General features: G+C 44.1%; 1 protein-coding gene across 2 annotated transcripts in view; it reads right to left on the minus strand.

Annotated features, from left to right (window-relative positions):
* PCNX4 (pecanex 4) overlaps nucleotides 1–17,151 on the minus strand; it is a 55,060-nt gene extending 37,909 nt beyond the window's left edge. Inside the window, exons 1-6 of one of the 2 annotated variants that reach the window (XM_083166882.1) lie at nucleotides 16,997–17,151; nucleotides 13,163–13,215; nucleotides 12,081–12,827; nucleotides 11,256–11,435; nucleotides 8,978–9,477; nucleotides 5,302–5,402 (exon numbers count right to left, since the gene is read on the minus strand). In XM_083166882.1, the coding sequence (XP_083023008.1) occupies nucleotides 5,302–5,402; nucleotides 8,978–9,477; nucleotides 11,256–11,435; nucleotides 12,081–12,769 (1,470 nt within the window). In that variant the 5' untranslated portion in view covers nucleotides 12,770–12,827; nucleotides 13,163–13,215; nucleotides 16,997–17,151. Of the gene's footprint in view, nucleotides 1–5,301; nucleotides 5,403–8,977; nucleotides 9,478–11,255; nucleotides 11,436–12,080; nucleotides 12,828–13,162; nucleotides 13,216–16,616; nucleotides 16,734–16,996 lie in introns of those variants that run through there. The other variant, XM_083166883.1, reaches the window with a different exon arrangement.
* Nucleotides 17,152–24,228: the final 7,077 nt, after the last annotated feature.

A 24,228-nucleotide genomic window follows, 5' to 3' on the forward strand; every position in this document is an offset into this window, starting at 1 on the left:
TAATTAATAAATAAGTAAAGTATACAGCAGAGGAGAACATAAGCCAAAAAAAGACACATACATACATTATTTTGATTAAAACAGTGGTGTAAAATAAACTAATTGAAAAACTAAAAATATACAGAAAAATATAAAACTAGGCCAATATAATATATGAAGTGCATTTTTATATTTGAAGGGAAAAATCTGACTGCACTTAAAAAGGTATAGTGTTGGATAAATGACTTTAATGATAATAAATCTGCTTGCGAATATTAACTACATGATGCTTCTCTTTACTTAAGCCTTTATGACCCACCACTTCATCTTTCACTTGTATCCCATTGATGACACAATTAAAGAAGTAGTAGTATGAGGCCCTAAGTAACCCCCAAAAATATGGTTTGGTCAATGTCAGGTTTTCTACATAAAGCATTGGAGCTTGTACACCAAAACATGCAACTCCTTCTAATTAATTATTTGTATACTCTAGCATCTGCCTGAAAATGTTCACATTATCTACGTACATTAAAATGGAACCATAGTCACAATACAGTTTTACACAGTACATTTTTAATAATGTCCATTTAAATGCAAAAGGGGTCATAAAGGGTTAAGAAAAAAATATATTTCTATACCTACACAGAAAAAACTAATATAGAAATAACATACACAATCTATTATTAATATGTCAACATGGACACTGTGCATGGCGCACTGTTATATTCTCACACTGCATGGACTGTGGAGGCAAAACAATCACACACATAACTTGTTCTGCTTCTGACAGCAGTATATGGTGTATTGGATTGCAGTGCAGCACACCACAGTGACCACTCACAACGAAAAAATGTGTTACAATGAAAAGCTGACTAAAAACCTGCCTGTGTACTACTGTACCCCACTACTCTGACTGACAGCCTGCCTAATACACAACCAGTACAATATAATTAAATATCTTCACTGTCGTAAGGGGCTGCGCCCCCTTAATTTGTGAACGTTTGTATATGAGAAATATAGTTAGAATTGTATGAAAGATGCCCTGTATTGCAACTTGGGTGTCCGCGAATTGCGGGGGGGGGGGAGGTCGCGGGGGGTTGCTGCGAATTGCGGGAGGGGGGGTTGCAGGGGGTGGGGGGGTGTTTGCTGCGAATCGCGGGAGGGGTTGCAGAGAATTGCGGGAGGTGGGGTGGCGGGTTGCCGCAAATCGCGGGAGGCTGGGGTTTGCAGCGAATCATGGGAGGGGGGTCGCGGGGGGTGTGCCGCGAATCGCGGGAGTGTGTGCCATGAATCGCGGGAGTGGGGGTGTGACGCGAATCGCCACAAGAAAAAATCAACACAGAAAGGTCAACACATGTAAATGTTGACATAAGTGTGGCACTTCATTGGTGTCCATGTCGACACATGAGAATAAATCTGAAAACTTTAAAAATTAAAAAACTCATGTCAACCTTTTTCATTGTTGACCATAGCCATGTCTGTTTTGCATGTGCCATTTAATCCTGGGGCTGCTGTGAATTGCGGGGGGGGGGGGCGCAAAACGCGGGAGGAGGGTCGCGGGGGGGGTTTCCGCGAATCGCGCAGGGGGGGGGGGGTGTTCTTTTGCCGCGAATCGCGCAGGAGGGGGGTGTTCTTTTGCCGCGAATCGCGGGAGGGGGGGGGTCGCGGAGGGGGGGTGTTTTTGCAGCAAATCGCGGGAGGGGGGGCGCGGGGGGCGCTCACCTGGTGGCTGTGGAGTAGCAGTGCTGGGCAGCATGGGAAGGCAGAGGGTGTCTGGCACTGTCTATGGACTAACTGGGCTGGTTCTCTGTCATGTGAGTCAGAGGCTCCACCCAGCGTTATACACACACTCACACACTTTGAGTGACAGATGTAGCCAAATATATACAAACCCCTCTGCAGTCTGCACAGCACAAACCCCTCTGCTCTGATTCTGCACTGCACTGTCACAAACCCCTCTGCACAGCACAACACAAACCCCTCTGCAGTCTGCACTGCACAGCACTCCTCTGCACAACACCCTTCTGCACACTAATGATGAGTCTGACAAGTTCAACACCCCTCCTGCACAACGCCTAGACCCGCCATGAGCAGAGCTATGCGCAGCTGGAAGCGTGACTGTGAAATGGCGCCGAATTCTCGGGATGCCAAGCTTTTATAGACTCAGTGTCTCGCATTTCGGTTTCCGAACAAAGCCGGAATACTAGTGAGGAGATGTGGGGCAGAATTTAATGCAGTGCGGGATGCCGGCCGAAGTCGGATTTTTTTTTTTTAAAGGGGCAATCACTTACGAGACAAAACCATGCCTTCTAACTGATGCGCTTTTAAAAAAAATCATCCAAGTTCAAATGGCGAAATTACATTCCACATGTGGTCTTTAAGATCTACTAAAGAAGTTCTGTATGAATTCTGGGGATACAACTTTTATGGAGTCTAAAACGGGACCTAAATTATTTTTTGCACTCCTGACACCAAGTGGACACACTATAGCTACCATCTATAAGATGTGCTATCTAAGCTTAAAACCTGCTTCCTAGGGACCACAATGACCCAAGTTACCTTCACTATCCAAGCTACGCATGGGTGCTCCCTACGTATCTAAGTAGTCACACCATATATTTCTGGCAACATGATATAAGTTCCCAGAAACCTTGTACGTTTTACCGGGTGGTCTCATTGACCTCCGGGGGAGGTACAAAAGAAGGCCAGGATCCCTTTATCATGTCTGCATACCTCCCAACTGTCACGATTACAGCGGGACAGTCCCGATTTTCGGGTCCTGTCCCACCCACGGCACAGCGTCTATTCTCGTATGAAAATGAGGTCGCGGCTAATTAGCATAAGCCATCATTTGCATACGCCCCGCCCCCTTTTCGGACGCTCACGCGACTTCCTATTTCATCAGCACAGAAGTTGGGAGGTATGTGTCTGGTAGAATGTGAACCCATTGCTCTGTTCTGGAAGTTGTCTGAAAATACCATGAAACCACTCTTATCGCAACTATTCAAATACAAAAAAAGCTTTACTTACAATTATGTTATAAACACAGCTATTTTTTCTCATACACATGGTTTGGATGAAGTTTGAAGGATCACATGACATTTCGCACACAGTTGCCAAATTAATTCTTAGCTAGAGTTTATAAATAGCAGCCTACATCTTTTTAACCTTCTTAGAAGGAAATGCATTCTGCTAAACTCTCCCTCTTATCAAAATCCTCTAAAGGCCACCATACACTAGTCCGATTTGTCCTAAGGACAAGTAGGACCAGTTTGCCCTTAAGAGCCCCTCAGCAGCTCCCAGGGAGGCTCGCTTACGATTTGGCACTAAATTGCATGCAATATCCCCGGGGAGCTGCAGCATCAGCAAGGGATGGGTAGATAGGTCCAGGCACCAGCATCTGGGAGTTGCAGCAGTATTTGTGCTTTCCCTTCTACTCTCCACTTTATTAAAGATGATATTAAAAAAAAAAAATACACAAATGGAAACATTTCTGAAAACAAACTACATGTGTGCGTGTACATGTGGTAGGGAATATAGATTGTGAGCTCCACTGGGGCAGGGACTGATGTGAATGTTCAAATCTTCTGTGTAATAGCGCTGCAGAATATGTATGCGCTATATAAGAAAATGTAAATAAATAAGGATGGCTGGAGGTCAGAGGTACTGACAGCAGCATCCCGATGTTCAGAATCCAGACAGGGCCTCTGTAAGGATATTTAATCTTTCCCCCTACCCCTCTAACCCTCCCTGCCAGATGCATAGCGTTAACAGGGTCAGTGCCGGGTTTTCGGCATACCCTACAAACTGCAAATTGCCCTACCTGCCATACTTTGAAAGGGACAGTGGTCTCACTAGGGCAGGGGTGGCCAACCGGTCAGAGGTAAAGAGCCGAAAAATATCTGTAGTCTAGCTAAAGAGCCAACAACATGTGCCCGCCGAAGGCGGGCGCACCAAAAAAAGGGGCGTGGTCTATTTGGACCCCTTGGATGGGTGTAATACACATATGCCTCCAATAGTGCCAGATACATATGCTCCTGCGGTGCCGGGTATTTTACAACATAATGCCGATTACACGTCACACAACCATTACATAGTATACCACATGCCATGCTCATTACATGTTATGCCACATAACGTAATGCCCATTACATGATATACCACACACTGTGATGCCCATTATTCATTATGCCAGGACTCAATTTATTTCTAAGTAGGGATAACATGGACAGTGCGCGCCAAATTCACCGTAATGCTGATTACATGTCACACACCCATTATATAGTATACCACATGCCATAATGCCCATTACATGTTATGCCACACACCGTAATACCCATTACACGTTATACCAAACACCATAATGCCCATTACACTAAACACCATGATGCCCATTACACATTATGCCACACTTTTTAATGCCCATTATATATAATACCACACCCGAAAGCCAATTACATATAAGAGCTGCTTACCTAAAGCCCGTTGGTACGGGGTTAATTCTTGATGCCAAGGGTTTCCTATTTCATGCTCGATGTCAGGGATTGCATGCTCTGGGGTACATGCACTATGCCACGGGTTATATGGTCTGCCAGGGGTTACATGCTCATTGCAAAGGGGGGAGTGAGAGGTGAGGCCAGGCACGGGGAAGCAGTGAGGCCAGGCACGGGGAAGCAGTGAGGCCAGGCAGGGGGATCAGTGAGGCCAGGCAGCCGGGCAGAGAACTCTCAGCGGCAGCGCAGCCCACCCCAGCCGCTGTAGCTGTCAGAGGAGAGTAGGTCTGCGCGCTATTTGAAATCTCGCGCCAGCTCACACGGTCCGACACTGGCAGCCAATCAGGAGCCGCCACTCCGATTAGCTGCGTGAGCCGGCGCGAGATTTAAAATAGCCATAGAGTCAGACGCACACAGTCCTCTGTGATGTCGGGTCACCGGCAGCACCGGAGCTTGATCCCCGGCGACGGCAGCGAGGCTGCCCGACCCGCCCTGCTCTGTTCCCGGACAATGTATAGTCCGGGAACGCCATCCCGGACGGGTGGAAACCCAGCAGGAGCCGGCGAGCCGCTCTGTAGCAGGGGGCGAGCCGCATGCGGCTCAAGAGCCGCGGGTTGGCCACCCCTGCACTAGGGAGTCGTGTGGTCACACAATAGGGCCGGCCCCCAATTTAAATTATGCCACACAGCACAATCATATTGACCACATGTTGTGCCCCTTTATTCAAGTTCTGCTACACAGTAGTACTCCTTATACATGTATGTCACACACTCCAATTGTAAAACGCAACAGAATATGCATACTCAGTATAATCAAAATGATACATTACCATCCGGTAAGCCCTTGTAAATCCAATGCAGACTGATACAGAGTTTAAGTTATACAGTGAAGTGTCCAGAGAGAGGTAAGCTACCATTGCAAGAGGAGACACTAGAAAAAAAAGGGAGGTAACATAATCAATATGGGGACACAGAACTACAATAATAGAAAATGCTTGAACTAATTTACGGGTCATTCCATGGCAAAAAAAACATAGCTTCTCTTTGAGAACATGCATTCAACAAGTCAACATTGTCAAATGGTCGACACAAGCAAAAGATTGACATGCAAAAGGGTCGATATGAGTTTTTCATGTTTTTTCCTATGTCGACATGTACACCATATAAGTGTTACACATCCCCTCGCATTGCTCGAAGCGTTCGGCTCACTATTTTATTTTCTCACTATTCCCCCTGGGATGGTAAAGTATGAACAAGTCTGCTTTTTTTTTTTTTTAAAGAAAACATGAAATCTCATTTTTGATGTGTCGACTGACTGTCGCCCAATAGTTGTCGACCTTTTGACTGTCGACCTAGACACTGTCGATCGAATGACCACATCCCAGTAAATGTCTGTAGAGTACTTTGCATAAATGATTTGCTGAGGTTTGTGTGACTAGAACCAACTGATATAAGAACAAACTTTTTTTACACACATATACTATGGACCTAGCAGTGCGGGTGTGGTGGTGAGGGGTTGTTGCCATGGGAATGTTTCATGGGTGTCCCCATGAAAACGCTAATGCGCCCATGACATGGGTGCGGGCAGCTGACATCAGCCCACTCTCTTCCCATAAAGGGACTCCGAAGATCTAAGACACCAAGAGGTTTCTTATGTCTGCGAGCGCTTGTAAAATCATTCGATGGTCGGCGACCATCGAATAATTTTGTCTCTGCGCGCAAGGCTGCATATGGATGTTTATGCTAAACACCCATTCGCATGCGTGCGGGAAAATCGGCGTGTGAGGAGGGCGGCTGTTCATGTGGACAGCAGGCAGCATTTATAGGACACGCAAATCTGCAAATTTCACAGCCTTGCGGGTCAAACAGAATGAGGGCCTATGCGAGTTCTCCCCTAGTCACATCCAGTCCCCCTTGAGCTGCCTGGGACCTGTGTGGCCGCAAGGGTACACTTTTTAATATTCTGAACAAGTTTAATAAGGTTCTGAAGCAATAGAGATATGTTAAGGCAGTGGTAGCCAACCCTAGCCCTCGAGAGCTACCAACAGTTCACATTTTCCAGACAACCTAGCTGCTGCACAGCTGCATTCATTAATCACTGCCACATTTTAAAAGATACACAGATGGAGCTAATTAGCTCACTTGTGATTCTGTGAGGAGACCTGCAAAACATGCACTGTTGGTAGCTCTCGAGGACTAGGGTTGGCTACCCCAGTGTTAAGGCAAGGGTCCCTTGTTCGGAACTTGAACCCTTTTAGCTATGACCCCTGTGTACAACTTTTCTGCTGTTCAACACAGCCTTTCGTAGGTTTTCGAAAGTTCGTCACACACGGAACAGCAATCTGCCAGTGAGCATAGGAGCGGGCTGAATCTCCAGCCCTGCATTTGCTATTTGGGAATAGTATCAAACTGTTTTGGGGACCAAAAAAAATACATCCCACTTAGCCAAAAAAATATAAACGCTACATTGACATATTGCCTTTCCCAGCTGATTGACAGGAAATAGACACCAGGGGAAGGAGTCTCAATATATACCCTCTGGGGGATTTTTTTTCCTATCCCTACTGACCAAGGTGTTAACCCACATATAATATCTACCAAGGAATTTGAAAATAAAAAAAAATAAACCGTCAGATTATTTAATTGTCTCAATTCTGAAGTGCGCACCAAAATGCAAAATGACAGGCCCACATTTACTTATCTGTACAAACCATCAAGGCAATATTCAAATTGGATATAAAGGACATCCATTGGAAATATATGTATGCTTTAGTTTATTCTGTTATTGTGAAGACATTTAAGCTGGCATCAAAATAAAGATTTGCATGAAATGCCAATATCCTAGCTAACAGAATTGCAACTGGTGGGGGTCTTTCCACTGGCCTCACATTTATTCCTAAACGTTTAAGGGGGTATGCAGTTAGGCATTCTAAAACAACGTGTGTGAAAATGATCAGTGTTTCATGGTTTGTCCTGGAGTGTTTAATTTGATCGCCTGTAAAAATCTCATACAGGTTCAGGGAAACCTTTGTGTTTTCACTGACACAGCCTTGTTTTGATTTGAAAACCGCACTACTTTTAAGCATTTTCTTTTTGCTTGCCTGAGGCAGGCAAAAATAAATCCCTGATAAGCAATGCCCGCCCCCGTCAATGTAGCCATTCTTTACAATGCCAATACTTATGTGTATCATCATGTAAATTAGTGCAATTGCATTACTGCAAGGCCCTCTTCTCATGTATGAGCTGAGGAGTCAGGGTGTGAATGAGGGTGAGCAGCTTGAGGGCGAGAGTGGGCAGGGTAACCAGGAGTGTCTCCTGGTCATTCTGGGAGAATAATAAAATAGGTGTTATAGTATACACTTCTATGACGCTTAACTTATGATTGACACACAAACAAAAACTAAATGTTCACCAATCTATACATAAAATCACTTTGACAGATGACATGTTAAATACAAATGTGACTCATGTTACATTTTTATCCCCAGTCAAAGTGCCTTCCTTATTATACATGAAGATGTATAAATATTGGTAATCTGGTGATGATGGCCAAGTTCAATTGCTACCAGCCTGCTACATCATGCTCACTAAGTATTCACCATCTCGAGGTCCCTGATCTCAACCTGGTAACTCTTTTCATCATATTTAACATAGAAACGGTCACCAACATTAACTACAATGCTGAAGTTGCTACGCTCTTTTAGCAGCATAAATATACTAAAATGTTTGTGGTTGAGTTAAATTTAATTTTATGTATTGTGTCCATGAAATGATCTGGTAAATGAAAGAGAGCCTTTTAGGGCATATAAAAGCTTTGGCGAATCCCATTCAATATGCAGTCTCTGCCTCTGTACCTGTGCAAGGAGTCAGATTTCTTCCTCTACCAAAGCTTCCCATCTTTTCTTTATGAGGAGTTTCCGCATAAAAAACAGGTGGGAACCTGGGGAAAGGACCACCAACATAAAGTGGCTAATATCCCTTTCATACAGCAAATGTCGGGGTCTCACCTGGGATTAGGACACAGGTCTATTCCAAGAGTGCAAGAGTGACCCGGCATTTGCAATCTGAAAGCTCTGGGTTATTGCCGGGTTGGTGACATCACACGGGGGGGGGGGGGGGGGGGCGGGACAAGGTGGAGCGATGGGTTGGAGCAACGGCGTGTCCCCAAGGTGCGGGGGAGGAGGCAGTCCTTGGAGCTGACAGCATTGCCTCCTCCAAACTTTGAACGGGACCCAGGTCACCTGCTCACACCGCACCATACTGGCCAGTACACCAGGAAGATCCCGGTTGCAACCCTGGTAGATATCAGGGTTAAAATGCATGGCTCCAGGGATTTTGGCTCAGGACCCTTCCACACCAACACTACACCTGGGTTGCTCCCAGGGTCAACCCAGAAAAAAGGCTGGTGTGAATGGGGTATAATTAAGGGCACTGCATTTTGAAAACGTAACCCATTAATCCATTATAAAAAGATAACTGAACCATAAAACTTATATAAGTACTAACCCAATGTGAGCAGAATTCTCCTAATAAAAGCTGCCTTCTGTAATCGGTTTTGCTTCTTCATGAAGACATTTAACATACGAATGTCATTCTGGAAAAATGGATTCCTTACGATTCCCAATATATAAGCACCTTGAATTTCTTTGAAAATCCATAAAAAGGCTAAAAGTATGATGAGGCAATATCCAATGATGGCCTGAGGACTTTGTAAGGAAAACGTAGAGTAACAATAGTGATGTAGTAGGCTGGACTCTAGTAAGACCAAGATTAGGAAGACACAGTAAAACACAGGTTCTCGCCACGTCATCTTCCAGTAGAAGGGATCACAGTCATTTGAGGACTTGCGTTTCTTTAAATGGTGCTTGAGGGCAAGTCCCATCTCTGTTAAATTAAGACTGAGGATGAAGCCAAATCCAGCTATGAATAAAACTAATCCAATAGAGTTGGGAATAAAATAGGCTGATATAGTTACCCCAGCTGATATGATAAATGTAAGTAGCAATCTGTAAAAAGTACATAAAAAAAAAATTACATTTTACAGAGAGAGGAAAAGCCAAGAAAAAAACAAAAACATTATCTGACTAAAGGACCCATTAATCAGTGATCGCTTTTATAATGCGTTCTGGGCGGAATATTACCGCGAGATCTATCATCCCCCCGCTCACAGGGACAGGGCTCTGAAAGAAGTCCCTGCGATGCGCTCAGCCGGAAGCTGGGGGGCGTGCGCATGCGCGGTTAGCGCTGACTCCCCGCCAAATGCACTGCCCCAGCAGCAGTGCGGTGTGTAGCCCATAGGCTACAATGGGCTACCGCCATCTCGGAATGGCAGAAGCCCAGGGATGCGATGTGCTGCTGCCCGATGTTTATACATTGGGCAGCATGGCATCCCCAAAATAAATCTATGGGGGAGGCGGCCGGCGGCGGTACAGTTAGGGATAGCAGAAGGGATTGGAAATTCCTGCTGTGATCCCTCCTGATACATTCGGGGGATACTTAATATTTGTGGCTAACCCCCGATAAATTATGATAAATGGGCCCCTAAACCTCATAGATGGCTATTCCCAAAAGATTGTGTTCATGCTATCATGGTGTAAAGGTGCCCATACACGGTACAATCGCATTATCCAAACCTAGTTCAAAAAGTCTAGTGCAGCAATAGAATGGAATTTGTGCACAAGCGCACATCGCACCAAAAAAACTCAGCGTGTATGGGCACCTTTAGTAGGTGGCATTAGCCCTCACTTAATCTGTGGAATATGAATAATGACAGCATGCAACACTGGCCAGGCCTAAGACACTGAACAAATGTTCCAATATTGTACTGTATGAAGCCTCCCAAACTGACTATGGGGCAGATTCAGACCTGTTCATACAGGTCCGATTTCAGCCCCGTTTCCCACAATGGGGGCGAGTCACTAATGAGCATGTGCAAACGCCTTCAGTGAGTGTTTCACCCGCAGGGGCGTTCACAAATTGAGTGACAGGAAGGGGGCAGTCGCTGGGGTTTCCCAGCGTTTCATGGGCGTGCTTACAAAAACAGTGGGCGAACCCATAGAAAAGCTGGGTGGACCCCTGCAAATGCAGGAGTGCCCCCGCCTACTTGGGGTGCGTCCAGTCATCGAAGAGAGGAAATACCATTAGATTGTGAGTAACTATCAGGTGATTTTTCCTCTGTGCGGCACATGCGAGCGGAAGTGTAAGCGTACGCATCCGCTCGCACTGTAGCGCAGAGTCGGATTTCAACGGCATTCACCTGCTTGCTAGGAATATATGCAGCCTAGCAAGCAGGTCTGAATTGGGCCCATAGTGATTGACGGAGCCAAGTGGAATCTGATAGCTAAATGTTGGGAATGATGGAACTGGAACCAGAAGTGGATCTCTACCATCGTTTGGACATTAATATACCTCACTAACAAGCCCCAAATTAAGCCCAGATAGATCCAGCTATGACCCCCTATATATGTGTCCAGCTGCCTGCATTTTGAGAACATATAGAAACCTTAATTACACAATAAGGACATTGTGAAAACAACATATCTAAGTACATGAATTGTGTTACGTTACTCGCTGAAGACATTCGGATGGGGGGGCTGTACATGCACAAAGACGCGCGTGTGCATGACCTCCCCGACCATTGGAGCAGGGCCAAATTCGTCCCCTTCCGGGTCAAACTTGAATAGGCCCAAAGTGACAACCCATTTCAGTTTTAAAACTGGAACCATTAATATGGCTCTGGTGATTTAGGATAATGTACTAATAATAAGAAAAATATAAAAAGTACCGTAGATTACTGGACATCGGTGATCCTCCCAAGACAAACTCCAGCGTCTGCTCCATTCCCCAAAGGACTAGTGCATCAAGAGGTGGTAAAATGCCCAAAGCCCACAGAAATGGCAGAAACAGAAATAACACATGCAAGACTTTGTTGGCCCAAAGTAAAGCTGGCACAGTCGTGACAAACCTACACAGAAAGAAAGATTACTTAGAGCAGGCATGTTCAAATTGTGGCCCTCCAGCTGTTGTGAAACTACAAGTCCCACCATGCATTGCCACAGTTTTGCTATTAGGGATTGCTAAAACTATGGCAAGGCATGCTGGGATGTGTAGTTTCCCAACAGCTGGAGGGCCATAGGTTGGACATGCCTGACTTTCAGAGAATAGTAGAACAGATTCCAAACCTACCTACATACATACATACATACACATAAGAATGCACTGGAAACAAAGTCAAGTTGAAATATGTGCGATAACTACATAAAGCATGCATTATCTAATTTAAGAAACAATTTAAATAAAGTTGTTTTAGTCTGGAAAAAAAAAGGACACATTAATATTCTTTCCCAAAACTATGGTCCACAAAAAGGCCACCAAGTACTCCCAATGTTTTAAAATTTGGCCACTACATTGTCGATATCTGTTTTTGCCGAACTGTGGCCATTTTTGCCAATCCCCGGGCTATCTGACAATCGAAAAGATTGAATCGGTCGAATGATCAAAAAGCATATACTGTACGTCTGTGAAACCTTTATATTTCTTCAATGCAATTTACTGTATTAACATGTAAAGAAACCGAACATAAAAATGCACACAAATAACTAAAGCTTACCTGTATGCAATGTCAACACCGATAAATGCAAATATATAAACAGGCCTTAGAAGAGCTGTAATTTCATAAGTGTCTTGGGCATGGAAAGAGGCAGTCTCTGTGGCCGAGTTGACAATTAAAGAATATTCACCTATACAGATTGTGAACCAACCAAAAATGAAGATCATAACTGTTCCTCCTATGTTGCCATACAGCAATTCTATTCTGTATGGCAACAAGTACCATGTCCCCAGACCACACAACATCCCAGCAAGGATGGAATGAAATATTGTGTTTGCTATAAACTTCTTGCCCGGTATTATAAATTTCACAGTTTCTGATCCCAGGCAGCCTGAAAAGTCAAAATCGTCTTCATCTGTGAGGGTGTTTTGGTTCTGCAGCCTTTCTACGGTAGAGGTTTTCCTTCTGGCATATCGATTTAAAAGTTGAATGATAAAGGAAGCAATGAGCATTAGTCCTCCCGAGACCATGGCTGCATAGTAGTCTTCTAAGATTTTTACTTCGCTCAGCACCGTGCCCACACCGCCTAAGACCCATGGCGTCAGAAATAAGATGACTTGATTGATGTATATGTAAGGAGGCACACTGTAACCCAATTTGAATCGGGGACCACCGAGAACAGTTTGGGGAAAGCGTTTCCAAAAAAATTCTTGCTTGTAATCGTTTAGTAAAGGAACATCAGGACCCATTCTTCTTAATCACAGTTCTGAGTATGATTTCATTTTGTACGCAGTGAAATGATGATCTCTAAATGATAGCAAAAACATAATAAAGGTAAGAGAAAGCAGAAAAACAAACAGCCTTTTTAAAATGGAATATAATAAATAAATGGTAAAAAAATAAAAAATAATATTAACCCCCAAAAAGAACAAAAAACATGATCTCAACACAAACAAAACCCCGGAAATACTAAAAATTGTATTGTTATTTTCATTCTGACGACACCTAAACGAGTGGCCAAAACAAGCCAGCATGACAAATACAGACAGATGCAACAGGTAAGGAAATCCCTAGTCAGGGGAACGTTACACCTTCTGGGAATATGTGAAAACTAAAAACACATGAACGGATTCCATATTTACCAGCCAAACAAAAAGACTTTCTTTTCTCATTTGTATCACACGTTCTGGATTTCCTGCCAAAAAGAAACGAGATTAAAATCAAAACACCAAAAATTCTGTTTAATATTGGGAAGCCACATAACTAAATTGCATCAGTTTTATAAAAATAAAATAAAAATGGAGTACAGAATAAAATGTATATATACACAGGAAGAAATCAATTAATTCAGAAAAAAAATACCTGGATGTGCACAATAACTTAGTACATGAAATGTGAGATGTTCTTTTCAAGCAAAATGTATTCTTTGGAAATAATAAGCTGTAAACAAAAATAAAACACAAAAACTTTCCTCCCTTCCGCTGCATAGACAAATTTTGTCTTCAAGTTTCAGAATCTTTTGTCTCTGACACTGCGTTCCCCTAGTAATTGTAAACGAAAGACCTAGCAACCTCAAACAGTGACACTGTGCACCAGGCATTCAGGTGATCAGTCTGAGTCAGAACACATAGGCATATATAGCACTAGGGACAACACAGAGGTCTGCGGAGTCAAAGGATTAATCTACTAGACCTCTTAAATGACAAGACACTTTGGGCTATATTTACTAAGAGGTGGCTTTTGCAAATGGCTGATGTAGGGCAGTTTTGACCCCAAAATTAAAAAAAAAATTTAAATAAAAAATAAGGCATCTCGTAAAAGTCACTGCTCAGTAAATCTAGCCCTTTATATTTTCTTGGGTCAAATTAGAAATAATGAAAATAACTTTTTTTGAACAGCCGCTTTCAGATAATAAACAGGTGTTTCAGATAAGAAGTGCTTAGCATTCTAGCAGTCATAATACAGCCACTGGCATCCTGACCAGCGGGCAGAAGACCTGCGCTGGGAATTGATCAGAATGCCGACGCTGAAAACCTGACTGCCAGCATTGTGAATGTAAGTATGCAGGGAAGGTTAGCGATTGGTGGGGGAGGTTTGGGATAAGATACTGGCGGGGAGGGTTAGGATTATGCTCTAAGAACGGAGGTTTAGCCAATACATAACATCCACAGGCAGAATCATGAGATTAATTTGGATGAAGCTGAATCCGTTTTTTTTACATTGCCCGCCTGTGACTTTGCCCTTCCCTAGTGCACATATGTTGCGTCCATATATACAAGGGCTGAGATTCCCACTGTCAGCAGATGCTGAAATATCGATTTCTGCATCTTTAGATACACCACTGATGGCACGAAATGTTCACCAGCTCTATGGTAACTGCTCATAGGCGCATGCCTCCTATTGGCCCCCTATCCCATCTGTTTTCCTTTTGTGTCTCACTCATCTAGTCCCACAATCCACTGTTAACTGGCAAAGCAAGTGCTAGTGGTTGCCAATCAGAGGCTATGTGGACAAATACACGTGCAACAATGTCCACCAACACATAACTGAACCTATGGAATACAGGTAAGTACAATTTTCTTATTTTAAGACCTGGCGGTGTCATCCTATAAAATGATGAGACTTTCTGGGATTATGACTTGTGGAAGTTGGTAGACGCTGCTGTAGACAATATTGTCAACACTATTTACTAACGCTAGGGGACCTGTATCATGTTCAGGGTTTTTATCAGTGCAGAGTGGATATGATAACAAGTAAATTTAGAGCTGGAAGCAGGGCGATATAGGTGTTAGAGCAGCCCATAAACGTAGCTACTAGGTACCGGATTTAGACCTGGTCGCTCATCTGCAAAGTTGCAGAACACTGCAGTAAGATAGCCGCCACCCAGGCAGAAAGAAAACCCGCCCGGTGCAATCTGCCAAAATATCGCTATCCTGTCGCACATCCATATGCAATTCAGGAACCATCAAATGATTTTTCCACTCTGTGCAAATGTGAGTAAAGGCACCACACTATTACGGGGTATCGCATGCAGCCTCGCATGCAATAGCTCGGCAACTGCTCGCTGGATCGCATACGATACATTGCATGCGGTTCTTTAGCAAGTGCTGCCAGATCCTCCCTGATCCAATCAATCTTATGTGCAGCACTTGCAATCTCATGATCCGATGAGCACATAACCATGCATCGTATCGTATATGCCCAACACATCCGATTTGGACACTTTTCACACAATTTCTCGGCCCAATCAGATGGAATCGGGTGAAAAGAAGCCAAATCAGGCAAGTGTATGGCAAGCTTAAGTCTAAAGGTGCGTACACACGGGGGCGATTTTGTGTAATATCGCGGGCAATATGGTCGCTGAGCGACCATATTGCCCGCGATGGGAGTGTGCACCGGCGATATATCGCCAGGTGCGTGCTCACGTTTTTACCCCTGTAGTGATCGCTGGTCGCAGGAACATGCTCCTGCGACCAGCTGATTTCCACTGCCGGGCTCCCCCGGCAGTTTCTTTTTCATCAGTGACCATCTCTGGTCGCTGATGAACAGGAGACACAGAGCAATATATTGCTGAACAATATATTGCTAGCAATATATCTCCCCCGTGTGTACCGGGCTTTACCCTTCCACAACTCTACGACAGGCTGATCAAAGCTGGTGCAGACATCACACACCCTTCCTTAAAAATGCCTGGGCACGTCTGCGTTTTTCTGACACTCCCAGAAAATGGCAGATTTCTTTCCACCCACCAAATTCCGACTTCTTGTCAGAGGATTGCAGTTAGATCCTTTTGCTATTTTTGTCGCTATTTTAGCTCGCGAATGTGCGCTACATTTCGTAACATATGCACTCATTCAATAATAGAACAGAATGCAAATTTGCACATCAGCAATCAACTCTGAATAAACCCCAAGCTCCACAGTGCTTTGCTAAAAACTTGCTAAATCTCCCAATATAACAACCCCAAAAGAAACACTTAGGGACAGCTATTGCAAAAATAAATGGGGGCAATATATCCAATATATTTTGCAGGCATCACGTTTTGGGGGAAATTTCCCACAAACTTTAATATTTTTTAAAAATATTCCTCTATGTCCTATGTATACTTGCAGCATCAAGAAAACTGACAAGTCATTTAGGTAGAACATAAACATAATAAAATGGTCAATACCCTTAGGTGCAAGTGGCAGTTGCAACAGCATGGTAATGTCGGCAATGGCACGGCAGCTGGGCCACCTCCTAGCGGTATGCTAAATAGCGGACTCAAGGCTAATAGGACAATAACAGCTGTAATGTGTAGGCAGATTTAATGCAATGTTAAAACATTGTGTTACATTAAAGAGCATTAGGTAATGAAAACCTTAGTACACAGATGTTTGGCTCAGGTCTGTATAATTTGGCCATCCCTAAGAACAACCTCATAGATACAGTTGTAGCATGTAGCAAAATTACAATAAGACAGTTTTCTGCAGGAACAGAGTCATAGTCAGCAGTAGTCACCTTTAGATGATTAATCATCTTTAGATGATTCCCTCGCAGGGGAGTGATAAGAACTGCCCTTGGGTACCAGTAACAAACCAAATGGGTGGCACTTACTAGGTACATGGCAGTATAGACGACAATAAACACGATTGTAGCTCAGGAGGCAACACCAGAAATAGAAATCAAGGTGGTGGGTTTGCCAGCTGCACTGTACACCATGTCAGGTAACCATTGGGGGGGGAGACACATTGCATGGGGACTGCAGAGTGCATGTCACATATTGCATCATTGCACGCTCTCTCGGTTTCCCAGGAGACAGTGCATGGCAATCTTCTGCAGGCTCTTCTGGCATGCATAAGGTTAAACGAGGATAGTAATGGCGGCCTGAGCTGGCGCTGTGGCTGGTACCCCCTCCTTCCCCGTACAGGTATTATTTAGGCCTCTACATCGGAACCCCGACCTTCCCCCCGTCCCCTCATCCTGGCTGCACTCACCCGCCCCCCTCAGGCCCGAGGCGCTCATCAGGCTGCTCCCAGCCCCGGTGGTGCGGACACAGGATGCATTTGGTCTAGAGATGGGTCGTTCGCGTACGAAGCGGTTCTTTTTTTGACGGATCCCACGAAAGAGAGAGTGATCCGGCGATTCCAAAATGGTGAACCGTCATTCCTTTACTTTCATTTTCGTTTTTCATTGGAATGCATTTGCCTGAGCTCAGCACTGCCACCTGTGGCAGCTGAGATGTACTAACTCCGGAGACAGTACAGTGCTGTGACTGCAAGTGAAAGAAAGAAATATATTGTAAAACAAATTATGCTTCGTTATTATCAAATTTCCCCCTTTTTCAAAGTGAGTCGATGATCAGTCTAAAAGATCCGGATCTTTTTCGGTTGTTCAGTTGATCCCAGCTCTTTTTTGTGACTCATTTTGACCATCTCTAATTTGGTATTCACCACCTCCTCCTCCTCCTGATCCCCCATCCGAGGTGGGGTGGAGTGTGCCCCACGAGAGACGAGCAGAAGCGCGTGACTGAGAGAAGTGCGGGAGCGCGCAAAACTGTTCTAATAATCCGAACTCCATTGTACACAAGAGCGACTATATAGAGCCATCAGCAGAGAGCATTAGCATTGAAGAGAATCGATCATACGCCGATGTATCGATTGTCTGATCTATTAATTACCTTATTTGACCTCAGTGTGAAGACCCCTTAGAGCTCCGTGAGAGTGTAACCTCATATGATATGACCAGTAACGATGACCACAGATACAAGGTTGAACTCTGATTTAATGATGACGAAAACAACATATTTATACACAACAAACGACGCTGGTTCAATTACATGATTGGTTAATATTTGGTGCAGAGGTAGGGAAATAGCAGTGTCTTTGTGGGGTGGCTTATACATCGCCTTGTGTAGTATTCGTTAGTTATGAGAAAGCACAGAATGTACAGTGTCTAAGGAAAATAACAAAGTTTATGATAGCAGCGAGTACTGGAAAAGAGCCAGGATATAACCACCTTGAAATCAGCAGGGACAGACATAGAGAAACAAGATGGCTGATTAACCCTTCAATGGAAACAAGATGGCTGATTAACCCTTCAATCCCCTCTTAGAATCAATGTCCTTTTTAGACAATTTGATTCTTGTAGATGGCATCTTGTTTGGTACGATGGATTTTAACATATTCACTATAATCTTCTGGTGAGGGAAGGCTTTTGGCGAGATCAGTGTACATAGCAGGTGTTACATTATCCAGGTACTTGGAACCAATCTTCTTACATATGGGAAAGACACAATATCCTACTATCATAAGTACAATAATTATAATGAGAATAAACATGCCTATTTGTGTTAGTGCGTGTTTCCAATCGTTTAGCCATCCAAACCAGCTACTCCAGGGGTCCGTGACACCTGAGTTCTTCTTGAGTTCGATGGATAAATCTTCTAGATGTTTAATAGCTAGGGTAGTTTTCCCATTAGGACCTGTGTTGTCTGGGATATAAGTACAGCATCCATCAATCTTACCTATGTACACACAGGTTCCTCCTTTCTCGGCAAGCATCATATCTAAAGCCATACGATTCTGAAAAGTCATTTGAGAAGTGGCTTCTAACTGTTCAGCTATACCTTTTAAAGCATCTCTAGTATCATTCACAAAACGTTGCTGGTTATAATATATGTAATTTATCCAATTCACATTCTTATTGATTGTCACCTGGGGAAGCAGAGACTCAAAGCCAGCAGCGACTTCATCTCGAGCCTTGAATTCATCTGGAACTCCCCGGGGGACACCAATAGTATCGATATACACATGTGGATCGAAACTTTCCTTGGGGGCATCTCTCTTAGCTCTAGAGTGTGTGTTTGTGTTACCTGTGGGAGGAGGCCGAGGAAGGTTGGCTGGGAGGATGTGAATGGGCATGATAATCTTTGCCAGGGCACATTCTCCTTTCCAAGGGTTGTCTAGTTTTGTCCTCAGCCTCATATCTCCACAGATAAAATAGATATCTCCCAAAGATTTCTTCATGGTGGGTATGGTGATATGTCTTCTTTCAGCACAATACCCATCAGGAAATAATTTCAATTGTACAACATTTTGATCAGTACTATTAGAGAAATAACAAGTGTAATTGCCGGGGTAAATAGTTATAGTACTACCAGGGTTGGTATTCTTTGTCATAATGGGGTATTCCTTTTTCCATTGTTCACATTTGGCTTCTTCTATTACAGTGTCAGTGTATAAACTAAAAAAAAGCATTTATCCTGTTCAGGTGGTATGTGTATGGGTACAGTACCTAAATGGGGTCTGGACTTTCCACACACATAGCAATCAGTTTGATTAACCTTGCGGGCATTATACTTCATCCATTCTAACCAATAGTTTACATCAGAGAAACCTGTTTCCATAGACATGGTATCTTCATACGTGGGATTATCAATGGCTAACATATCATAAAAAGTAGTGACATGTGGTTTAAGGAATGATGGTGGTGTTTTAGGTTTTACAGTGGCTTTGAGGGCGGTGTATTCTGGGTTATCGTACATGTCCTTTAAATGGAATTTTCCTCTTGGGCCCCCGTTTTCCCCTGATTGATATTTACCCAAGACATATAGTCCGGCATCACCGGGGGCCGGGTTTTCTAAGTTAATGATAAATTGGCCATTGCAGGTGCCCTTTTTTCGTAGGGACATACGGGCTAGTAAGGATCGACCATTGGACCATTTATGGATGCCAACATCGGGGTAATATCCCCAGTCTTGGCTGATATCAAAGGCAGTGGTATCTGCTCTAGTGTTCCACCCAACAGCCCCCATGAGTTGCAAGAATCTCCCCAGTAAGTACTAGTGACACAGATATATACGTGACTTACAGCGTGTGGTGTGTGTTGGATGTTACACAGCCAGGGCAGCGGTGGTTCTTCTCGATTCCCGCCTTGATTGTTTGAACAAGATACAATATCACAATAAGAAAATATGAAAGTAGCAACAGTTGTACTAGAAGAATTATACCAGAAGGTAAAACGTCCATCATTCTGAGTAATATCAACTTCAGCAAAACAGTTATAAAGAACAAGCCCGAATAAAATCACTAGGGCTAAGGTGGGGGGAGTCATATCCTGTAGCGTCGTCCTCGGCTTCAGAATGTTGTACCCCTGATTCCTCATCACCTCCAGCCGGCAGGTCTTCTCCAAGTTGGAGGTCAGAGCCACTGGCTCCCGTTATTACCTCTCTCGTCCCGTCTGTGTCAGTCTCGGGATCGGTGTCGACCTCTGTGTTGACGTGTGGTGGAGGTGGAATTTTCTTTACTCTGGATGCATGGATCCACGTTGGTCCTTCGTCGGTGAGGACAGCCGTCCTGGTAACCGCGACCACTTCTGTTTCTGGACCGTAGGTGAAATCTCCGGGGTGCTTGTTTCTCGGCAACACTTTCACTACGACCTTGTCTCCAACCCTGAATGGGTGAGTGGGTATCTGTGGATGAGAAGGATTCTTAAAGATAACATTTTGTTCTAACTCATTAAGTTTCTCTATTAGGGATCTAATGTACTCTTCTCTTATTACGTCTAGATCTCCCTCAGTTGTAACTAGTGGTTTCTTTGCCCAGGGCGTGGGAAAAGGTCTGCCCATTAGTATTTCAAAGGGGGAGTAACCTAGAGTCTTTTGTGGCGTCATTCTAATTTCAGCCAGTATGATAGGAAGGACTGTCTTCCATTTGCTGAAGGTGCCGCCTGTTGCTTTTCTCAATTTATCCTTTAAAGTCCTATTCATTCGTTCCACGATACCTGAGCTCTGGGGATGATAGGGAATGTGAAATTTCCATTCTATTTGCAGTGCTTTGACTAGTTCTGCTGTGACTTTGGCTGTGAAGGCTGAACCTTTATCGCTATTGATTTGGAGCGGACATCCCCATCGCGGAATGATTTCTCGCGTGAGTATGCGGGCTACGGTTTTTGCGTCTTCTGACTTTGTGGGATAAGCCTCAGGCCATCGTGAGAACATGTCGACAATGACGAGGGCGTATTCCTGTTTGCCTGCATTGTTAATGTGTGTAAAGTCTATTTGCAGGTGAGTGAATGGAGTGGTTGGGTATTCTAGGTGCTGGTGTCTTGCTTTGTCTGGGTTATTTGGGTTGTTTCTGAGACATATTATACACCTACTGATGTATTGTTTAATGAGATCTTTTGCATTTGTGATATAAAAATCGTTTGAGAGGAGTAGGGTGGTTGTGACTATACTATGGTGTCCTATTCCATGGTAATGTGCTATAAACAGTGAAGCACTGGTTTGGGGTATACATGGTTTCCCCTCTTTGCAGATTAATCCAGTCCGTGGATTCTTCTGCAGTATTGGATATGTCCAATCGGATAGATCTGAATTAGAGGCAGCAGCCTGTAATTCTGTCAGTAGGTATGTATCATCTAACGAAGGAGGCGAGATGACAGCAAGAGTGAGGTTATATGTTGCTATAGTGGCAGCACGTTTAGCAGCGGTATCAGCAAGAGCGTTGCCTTTGCTGATATCATCCTTTCCTCCAGTGTGTGCTTTACAATGAAGGATGGCAATTTGAGATGGTAATGTAATTGCGTGTAAGAGATCTGTGATGAGTTGCGCATGTGATATGCCTTTCCCATCAGCGCCAGTGAAGCCTCGGCGTTGCCAGATCATACCATGATCATGAACAACTCCGTAAGCGTATTTGGAGTCTGTGTAAATTGTGACAGGTTTGTCTTTGTAAATGTGACAAGCTCGAGTGAGTGCAATGAGTTCTGCAGCTTGTGCTGACTGTAAGGGGACTGTCTTTGCTTCAAGGGTGGTGTTTGGAAGTTTAACCACTGCATATCCTGCCTGGTACGTGTTGTCATTGGGACGGCTGCAGGAGCCGTCAACAAATATTATGTCGGCATCGGGGATAGGCACAGTCGACATGTCTTGTCTGGGTGAAGTTTCTGAGTCAATTGTCAGAGTACAGTCATGTTGAGGCGGCGCCTCGTCGTCAGGTCCTTTAAGACCTAAAAGTGCGTTTAGTACAGGGACAGGTCCTTCTGTGTTTGTTGCGTATTTTACAGTGAGAGAAGGGTTCCCTAGTAGGAGTACTTCATAGCCGCTGAGTCTTTGGGCAGACATGTGTTGTGTGTGTAGACCTTTGAGGATGGAGAGGACATTATGTGTGGTATGTAACACAGTAGGATGTCCTAATGTAAGTGATGTGGACATCTCAACAACCATTGCACAGGCAGCCAGTGCTCGAAGACAAGCTGGCATTCCTTGCACAGTGACAGGCATTACCTTTGAGAAGAATGCGACTGGGCGCATTTTGCCTCCATGAAGTTGGGTCAGTACACCCGCCATAGTTGTACATGTGTCCCTTGCAAACAAGTGAAATGATAACATATAGTCCGGGAGACCAAGCGCGGGACTCTGTACTAACATTTCTTTCAATTTTTTAAATGCAGAATACATTTCATCTGACCATTGTATAACCTTGGGTTTGTCTTTGAGTGTGCATTGTCTCAAGATATTATCATAGTAGGAACAATCAGAGATCCACTGTCTGCAGTAACTTACCATACCCAAGAAAGACAACATATCCTTCTGGGTAGTTGGGGTGACCAGGCCCAATACAGACTGTATGCGTTGTGGACTGATTTTTCTTTCTCCCTCAGAGAGTACAAAACCCAGGTAATTGACATGCGTTTTACACCATTGCAATTTTTCTCTTGACACTTTGTGTCCACATTCTGCTAACCAGTTTAACAATGAGATTCCATCTAACCGGCTGGTCTCCTCGGTGACACTACAGAGAAGCAGATCATCTGCATACTGTAGCAGGACAGAACTATGGGGGGGGTGCCATGGAGCCAATGTGGCTTGGAGGATTATGCTATAGACCACTGGAGAGTCAATATAGCCTTGGGGTAAACGACACCAGGTTAATTGTTTACCTTCAAATGAAAAAGCAAAGAGTAATTGGGTCTCTGTGTCTATAGGAATGCTAAAAATGCGTTTTTCAAATCTATGACATTAAAGTGGGTTGCGTTTGCAGGGATTGCTGAGATGAGTGAATTGATGTCAGGTACTATGGGTGCAATAGGAACAATGAGATCATTTACTTTTCTCAAGTCTTGTACGAATCTAACAGAGCCATCGGCCTTAGCAACAGGGTTGATAGGTGTCGAGTAAGGTGAGACAATGTACCTGAGTATGCCTTGTTCGAGGAAGTCATGTATCATAGGTCTAAGACCTTCAATCTTTTCTGGTGAGAGTGAATATTGTCTGCAAAACACGGGTTGTGTATCTGGTTTGAGCTTGGCTTTGTATGGTGTACAAGGTATGAAGCCAGTGTCATAAGGGCCAATGGCCCAAATTCTATCATCAATTTGATCAAGTGAGTTGTCCAGAGTATTTTGTAGTGACACAAAGTGTGGGGAGGTGACTTGGAGCCCACTCCCTTGTGGAGAGGGTGAGATGGAGATGTGGAATTTACTAAACAAGTCACGGCCCAGTAAGTTAACAGGACATTCTGGGATGATCCTGAATTGGTGTATCCCTAAGTGTTTTCCCTTGTCAGAGCGTATGATAACTGGGTCAGTCAGGTATGTGTCAGTGGGTATCCCGTTGATTCCCATTGAAGGAGTAGTCTTTTGCAGTTCACCATCATAGTTAAGAGAACACAAAACACTGGTTGTTGCCCCACTGTCTACTAGAAAGGACAGTTTTTTTATCATCAACATATAATGTGATGAGGGGTGAATCTTCCCAATGAGTAGTGAACTGTGCAAAAGATGGGATACCCTCCTCCGGGCCCCGTCAATGTGCAGGGTCAGACCAGTCCACTCTGAAACGTACATGGTCTTGAACTGATGTTGAGTGTGGTCTGTATGGTCCCTGTTGGGGTCTGGGAGTGTAAGGTTGTTGTGGTTTCTGGGGAGGGAGTGGACAGTCCCTAGCCCAGTGTGTATTCCGGCCACAGTTGAAACAAGTTGTTTGTCTTGGTACTGCACCAGTATTGTTGTAATCTCTGTTGTATGGAGGCGCACGGGGTGTTGGACCCTGAGGGGGTCTATATGGTCTTTTCTGGTTATTTTGTGGGATCCCCCTATTTGGTCTATTTGGTGGGCCTCTGTTATTATTTTGGAAGTTGTGAGTAGAAGTGACGACAGTCTTCTTCATATCAAAACATCCAGCCGCCTCCTTTTCATACAAATGGGTCTCAAATTCCTGGAGGGT

The sequence above is a fragment of the Crinia signifera genome, chromosome 12 (assembly GCF_055691185.1).
Source record: "Crinia signifera chromosome 12, ASM5569118v1, whole genome shotgun sequence".
Lineage (NCBI taxonomy): Eukaryota > Metazoa > Chordata > Amphibia > Anura > Myobatrachidae > Crinia > Crinia signifera.